The sequence below is a fragment of the Diadema setosum genome, chromosome 8 (assembly GCF_964275005.1).
Source record: "Diadema setosum chromosome 8, eeDiaSeto1, whole genome shotgun sequence".
In the NCBI taxonomy this organism is placed as follows: Eukaryota; Metazoa; Echinodermata; class Echinoidea; order Diadematoida; family Diadematidae; genus Diadema; species Diadema setosum.
In genome coordinates this window covers 3,415,420-3,423,709 of record NC_092692.1, presented here as the reverse complement: position 1 = coordinate 3,423,709, position 8,290 = coordinate 3,415,420, and the positions used below count along the sequence as shown (strand labels likewise).

The window sequence follows — 8,290 nt, the reverse complement described above, 5'->3', positions numbered from 1 at the left end:
TTCAGCGCTCTCAAACTCCATTTGCTCTTGAAAATAACCTTTACTCAATTTCCGTTTTCTTAAAATCTTGGCAACATTATGTGTATAGATGCCTATTTACAAAGGTGTTGCTAATCCACATCATTACATAACTTGGTTTATTATGTTTCATCCGTTATTGTGTTTCTACATTATGTACAATTCTGTCGATTTGGTTTGGTATCGACACCCGAATTGCATCAATGCCTCACCTCAACCCCAGGTGAGGCCCTCTCTCTGCCATTTTTCCAATAACACTTGACACATAGTTGGTCTTTGTTTTCGTTAGATGTTATTTTTTTATGTTACTTTTTGAACATTGTGAAACTTTTCAGGTTAGTATTACTGGTATTTGAAAAAATTGTTACAATTTGAAAATAAAGTGCTCTATGGCACACAAATTTGTAGGACTCATCATTTAAGGAGGGTTAATATTTCCGCCCCCCCCCCCCCCCCGTTGGAATATTTAGCTATGTCGTTGTAGTGACTTTTGACACCCATCGTACAAATTATTGTGAACATTGTTATGTACAGTATCGTACACATAATTATGAACGTTGTAATGTACAGCATTTTGTACATGCCATTGGCCATTATATCATAGTACCTTTTTTTATTTTTGCCACCCCCCCCCCCCCCACAAAACCCAAAATAGATAAAGGTAATGCCCCAGTCACATATAAACACGGATGCTCAAGGATCTACACGGTGATCCGGGGACGTCCGGGGATATCCGGGGAGATCCGGGATTTTGGTATGACTGTACACACGGTATCAACACGGCAGCTACACGGATAAGGCCGGAAGAGCGCGGCGTCTACACGGAAAAACACGGCATCTACACGGATCAACACGGCAGCTACACGGCAGCCACACGGACCACCCCGGATTGCTCTGCCAACACGGCAATCCCCGGATGACGCGGGATGTTTTTGACCTCCAAAAGTTGCCGTGTTGGCCTCCCGGCGTCAACACGGATCTCTCCCCGGATCAGATCCGGGGTGGTCCGGGGTGATCCGGGATGTTTATGTGACTGGAGCATAAGTTCTGACGCCTTTACAAAAATGTTTTTATTCACGCTTTACGAACGCACATACTGTTTCAAATACATGACTTATCTTTACCGCAGATTTTTAAGTGAGTGAAAGCTACTTGATTAGCATTTAGTGCATTTTTCTTATTTTCTTATCGTTTCTATGTAATGTATAACTATGTGATCACAAACAACAGATAAAAATATTCAATTACATGCGAAATCTACTTATTGTCATCGAATAATTGTCAATTTGTGTATATTGTTTGTTATAATCCATAGGGCACTTCCTTTTTCTCCTCTTTATCCATGGACCTACTAACGAATGGACTTTCAACGAAACCTAAAAATACCACTTTGAAGTACGAGATCCGCCGCCACCTGACTATGCGCATCTCAATGAGTACATACAGGCGTCTCAAAAATGATGATTGCATAACCATGCATCGTCACTAACAAAAGAATTGTTGGCTTTATTCTGGTCTTATTTGGCTGATGCGCCTTTTCAGACTGAAACGCCCTTGAATAAACGCCAATGATGAGAAGCAGCAAACCTCAGAACATGACTGATCTCGTTTCATTGGATTGGAAATTGCCGATTCGCTCGCGAGCGCTCACATATATGACTTTGCCTAATAGTAAGATAGACATATCCTCTTCCCTTGCTATCTGTTTTTACTCTGGAAAAATGTGCGGAAAAGGTGGAAAATGAGATAACAAGTCATGATCAATATTAGCTAAAAACTTAGCTATCTCTTTAAAAGGACCTGCATTTCGCTAATGAAAATGTCTGAGCGGTGATATACCAATACATACCACAACTGCACATGCATTTTCCTTGATTTAAGACTGTTGTTATATTCTGCGCATTTTGGTCAATAGATTTTTCAAAGCTGCGTTGTGTTTTGCCCAGGTTGCCGGCGGCGGATATCATAAGATCACAGCAGGCAAGAATGTTCAAAATGCTTTTGTGACACCTTTGACGTAGACAGAGGCATGCATTAATCAATGAAATGATGAATGTCCATGTGTAGTAGGTCCATGCTTTATCTAAGACATCTACGATGTCGCAGTTTTATGCATTTGTTGACAGTAAAACATCTTTAATCACTGGTATCATGCCTCACAAGCACAGATGAAAGTATTTCAATTACATACGAAATCTAATCAGTCTCGAACAAGCGTCAATTTGTATGTTTTAATTGTAATTGTCCAAAAGGCACTTGCATGTTCTCCTCTTTATCTAAGACATCTACAATGTTACAGTTTTATACATTTGTTGACAGTTAAACTTCTGTAATCACTGCTATATCGTGCTTTGACGGCGAAGAGCTCGTTTCAAGTCCTGGTCCTGAAGAGTGGTCCTACTTGGGGACCGTACTACTATGTAGTCATGTTCGCGCACTGTGGTATGGGTCCGTCCCAGAAGTTTGTATGCTGATCCCCTTTCCCTAGTTTTAAGCCAAGATAGAACCCAATAGCGCTGAATATGAGAGTTGGCATTATCTCTCGATGCCATCCAGCGTTGATGTCGACGACATAGCGGTGGACGATCATCCAGAAACTCTCAAACCGTGAGTCGCGATATTTGACGATGGTGACTTTCAGATTTCGCCATACGTGTTCCAGGTTGAGTCCTCCCAATGCAACCCAGGGTAGCACAAAGAACATGATCTTCTGACAGCTGACGAGAATGTTGAGAAAACGAATGTTTTCTATGAGCGCTTTGCTATGTGGTTTATTGTTGTCGAGGTAGGTGTAAATCAAATAGTTCCAAGTGACGTGAGCGGTCAAGCCCCAAGTAGCGACCACCATCGTGAAGGCCATCCAAGCATCGATCTGTTCGCGTAGTAGGTCATAGTGCTCGTAAAATTGCCGAATTTTTGCGCGCACATTGCGAACATTTTGCTCTGGCGCCTGAGTTTTGGCAAACCGGGTTAGATACAGGATTTCCGCTTCAAACGAGACACGTTCCAGGTAGATGAGATAACAAAACGAGCCATAAAATAAGTAGCCCAATACCGCAGCCCAGTGGCCGAGCTCTTTTTGGTAGACAGGAAACACACACTTTTGATACACGTAGTCGTAGATTAAACGAAGAGTGGCGTTAAATAAAGGCCAAAACATAAACAAGGCAAGGCGAAGGCATGAGAGAGCTTTCTTGCCCGATCGACACTTGCTGAGCATGAGTACGCGGCGCGCAACATAAGCCTGGTTCATCGGGTAGCACCGTGTGGTTCCATGATTAACCTTGCGGTATCGGATGCGAGCATAGAGGCACCAAACTGGAATGGCCGTAACCTGGAACAGAAATGTTAAGTAGGACACAAGATGCAGCAGGTCACTCTTTAATCCCCAGAATGCTTGAAAGTACGAGAACATGTCATATCCCAACAGTCCACACGTCAGAAATAGATAAGCGAATGCCAAAATATCAGACCATAGACCTGGATGAAAGAAGAGAGAAACAGAGAAAAAAATATTGAAAAGGAGGAGTTTTTCAGTATACAACAGTATTAGTATGACACTGCGTTTCTCGCAATGTTGTTACCACATTACAAGAAATGTGACATCGACAGGGTCATTTAAAAAGAAAGAATCAATATGGATTGAGTGAAAGCAGTAATATTAGTACAACACATCAGTGAAAGTTTGAGGAAAATCGGACACTCGGACACAAAAGTTACAAATAATTGAAGTTTTAGTGCAGTCATTGCTGAATAAAGAGACTGTGCTACACCTCATGACGTCATTAATGACAATAGTCAGTATAAAGAAATAAAGAAAATTAAACACAATTTCTTTTTTCTAGAATAATGAAAGAGCACTTTATAAACTGTGTCTTTCAGAAACAGTGGGAACTACTACTTCTACTACTACTACTACTACTATCACTACTATACTACTACTACTACTACTATCACTACTACTACTACTACTACTACTACTACTACTACTTCTACCAGGCCTATGCTATATGTCAGTAACAAGTCGATAAAAATAATGTGATGGTGATTTCATGAAAATTGAAATTTCATGGAGTTTTTCCTATATTTTTTCTTTTTATTGTCCAAAATAATATCACGAACTGTAGTTATCTCCTTTTCCAGCAATGACGGCACTGAAAGTTCAAAAATTCATAACTTTTGAACGGAATGTCCGATTTCCTCAAACTTTCACTGACAAGCCCTATAGGCCTACTAACATTGTTGTTTTTGCTCAATCCACATTTATTAGGCTTTGATTTCCTGTAAGAATGAGTTGAAAAGTAATTTCTTTCATGAAAAACTTTACCATTTCTTTATCTTATCTTTATCCTTTCATCTTCGAGTGCGCCGTAAGCATATCATTCAATGGATCTGGCGCAATACAAATTGCAACAGTTATTATCATCATTATATTTACTGTTCTGATTGATAGGTTGTTCTGGTGATGTTTTGGAGCATAATGAACTACAGATATACAGGACACTTGTGCAAATGGACTGTTATTCACGCTTCTTTACATTTTCGGTTCGACAAATCTTCGGAATAATGAGCCTTATTTCATTTTAGGATAAACGAACCTTATGAATAACGCCACAAAATGTTCGGATTAACGAACCCTTTTTCATTTTTACCTTAACAAACATCTAGATGTATAAGAAATTTGTGTATTTGAGAATAACGAACCTTCGGAATAAGGAACATCACCCTTTCTTTACACGTATGATGCATAAGATACGATTGACTGTTTTGTTTAATTGCCAATGATTTTCTTTATCAACTACAAGATAAATGTTAATATGGTATGAATAACAATAATCAAGCTATGAACAATATTAATATGCATACATGCATATTATAATTATATGATATGTACATTATATACATACATATATCTATATATATGCACATGTGTATACAAACATATATATATATATATATATAGAGAGAGAGAGAGAGAGAGAGAGAGAGAGTGCGAGAAGGGGTCTCGACCATTATATTCTACAGCACCAGTGTAGCTCCTTCATTATTTATATTCAGTGCGAGAAGAAGAGCATTCGTTTTTGTTATACACCTTATTTTCAATTAATAACACAAGTTTGATATGAAATGTATTCAATAATATGAAGTTAATTATGTATATTATTATTATTGTATTCTGTTATATAATTACGGATTTATTGATGACATAGTCATTAATAGACTCTCGCTAGTTAGATTTATATTGTTACAAGTGTAGCCATACGAGTGAGTCATTTTTGTATCATTACAGCCCTGATGAAGTTCCTAACGAGACCGAAAGCTCGGCAATAAACGTTGATATCTAGCTACGTCCACGAATGCTCTTCTTCTCGCACTGAATATATATATATATATATATATATATATATATATATATATATATATGTATATATATATAAACATATATATCATATATATTTATACATACATAATATATATATATATATATATATATATATATATATATATATATATATCTCAATCAGTTGCAATGGAAGAAAAAAACAACAACTCGACGCAAGATTTCATTCATTTTGAATAAAAGCTTTAAATGTGCCTGGATCTTTGTAGCACACATGTCATGATCATGCATGAATGATGTAAAAACCCAAATGGGAAAAGGGGGATTGAAAAAGGAGCTTCGGATAACTCCTTTCACTTTCCACCATTTTGTCTGATATCCGGGGTACTCAACAAACTACAAAGGGACCATACCAGTGCATCGATCCATATATGGCTCCCATGTGGCGGACTCATATAAGGTGTTTCTATTCCTGCTCGCCGCATCCTTCATCCGCCCAGAGGACTCTCTGGAGGGATCCCTCCTTAGGCAATCTCGGCTAAATACCACTTATCGGATACATCACATCTCGATAAAGGGTAAAATGAGCCGGCCTTTCCATATATTAACATCCCGCTCACCCATTAATGGTCACGAAAACTCAAAATTACAAACAATACGAGTCCGCGTGGCATCAATGGCTTCTTCAGAATGATATAGACAGTCGCTGTAAAAGTGAATATTTTCGCGCGAGTAAATTTTCGAGCTCCGCCGGGTAAGATGAGTGTTGCGTGTTTTAATTCCGCGGAATCAAGACATCAACCACAGGAACATATTGCAAGCAAAAATATTCACGTGCTTTTATTTTCGCGCTAGTTTCTGGTTGCGCGAAATGCGCGAAAATTTCACTCCGCGGAAATGTCCACTTTTGTAGAGTAATTCCATACCCATCATTTCTGATAGATGTCATCATAATTCATATTTTTTCGGGGGGGGGTAGCAAATAAGTCTTCATGTGAAGAATCTTATTTTGCGATTAATGCCTATCGCTCGGCCTTATTGCCTTCAATTTTACTTCTTGTTATATAATCATTCTAAGAACAAACACTCTCTTTTCTTGAGACTTACACAATTTTAGTCCTAATCAAAACCATCTCAAATCTGGATATGTTCAAACGCGGGTGCTTTACAAGTATTACCATTCATTGTGTCACTGAAATAACGGTCATATTTTGAGAAATAAGACAACCTATAAGCAAAGCACATTCAGGCTCACTTAGTAATTTTCTGTCAGCAACAAGCGATGGGATTAATAGAAGAGTGAATAGATATTTATGCACTTGTTCTCTGTATTTCGTTTTGCTGAACCACTCATTATAGAATTCATTTTATTATACACTGAAATGGGTGCCTTAATAAACTGTGATTTGTTTAAAACATACTCCCCAACCTCATTCAACATGGGCCTCCGAGATTGGTGTTTCCTTTATTCAAATATTCATCGGATCTTACCAGCTTTGCTTCTTAGTGGCGCAGCGCTGTTTGTGACTGATCCGTACTGGTCATCAGACTTCAAGAACGACGACCTTGTCACCCCATTATTCGTCACCGTGTCGTTCTCGGTTGACACATCGAGATGTTTTCTCGACAAGGTGGTCGTTGACGGTGTCGTGGATGGTTGGCCGGAAAACCAAAGTCCGAGGGCACAAAGTACGACGCGGATGGCTGGAGGCCATTTTCTTGGAACGTCGTCGTCGAAGGAACGGTCATTTATCGACGACCTTGTTGGACCGACGGACTTTGTCGCTTTATCAGAACTTGTCCCGTAGAATGGAAGCAAGCCTTCCTCAAGCAAAGAACATTCTTCGTTAGGCCCTGTGTCATCTTCTAACATGTGAATATATTCCAGCATTTCTGGAAAAGACATGATTGTTTTGGCTGTGATCGAACCACTTCCTTCACTTCACAAAAGATAACAACGTGTTGTAAAAAAAAATGGCCCCGTCTTATAAAGCCTTCAAATCAATCACAAGTCTCCAAATCAATCGCAACTTGCATTGCAGCACACAAAAAACTTGTGATTGATTTCTATCACAAGTCTTTATAAGACAGGCCCCAGATACAAGGTTGTCTTACAGTTGTGTCGTGTGTGATGATCTGTCCTGCTATACTGTCAAATTGGCAACAGTTTGATGCGCTCGCGAAAATGAACACGAAGCGACTCTACCTCAGTGTGGTAGGTATGACAATTGGTTGTGGTCACGTAACAAACGATCACATGTCTCTGACAGAAACTGAGAAAAATAATTACGTAGACAATGAATATGCTATGGAAGAGAAACTCTGCGCGAACCACTTGACATAATAATATCTTGCGCACTCTTATTCTTCTCCTTCGTATAGTAGGTTACCTGTAACTGCGTGTGTAATCTTCACGGACTCACTGGGTGTTTTCGAGATATTTGGCCATGTTCACCTTGTACTACCAGCTACTCTGCCCAAACACTGAACTGTTTCTTCCACTTACACGTACTTTACTTACATACACGCTTTTTCTTTGTCTACTTAATGTTAGCTTGTGTTGCCGAGCTCTATGATATCTTCAATATTGTAACAATATTGAAACAGAATGTTAGAACAATCACGCATACGCTTATTCTTACTGGTAATGTATATCGTAAATGTGATATCTTTTTTTTTTTTCTGACAGTACCACGCAGCCTACGTGGTTCTCGTGTTACGTTTCCTACTTTTTTTTTTTTTTTTTTTTACTCCCATGTTGTTAGAACCTGTTCAATCAATATGTTCCTGCGATCTCGGTCTTTTGGTAACAACAATGGTTTCATAACACCTAAAATTAAACAAGCTTTTTTATACTGGATGTCAGCGTAACCTTGTTTCCTTTCACACTCCAACATTACGCGTCATTTACCAGTTTTCTCAATTTGAAGT

At 38.8% G+C, this 8,290-nt stretch overlaps 1 protein-coding gene across 1 annotated transcript; it reads right to left on the bottom strand.

Moving 5' to 3' along the window:
* Positions 1-2,399: 2,399 nt before the first annotated feature.
* On the bottom strand, positions 2,400-7,265 carry LOC140232061 (uncharacterized). The gene is made up of 2 exons (XM_072312212.1): positions 6,851-7,265; positions 2,400-3,498 (listed from the first exon to the last, which is right to left on the bottom strand). Exons 1-2 carry the CDS (start codon positions 7,263-7,265, stop codon positions 2,435-2,437), a joined length of 1,479 nt encoding a protein of 492 aa, XP_072168313.1. The 3' UTR covers positions 2,400-2,434.
* Positions 7,266-8,290: the final 1,025 nt, after the last annotated feature.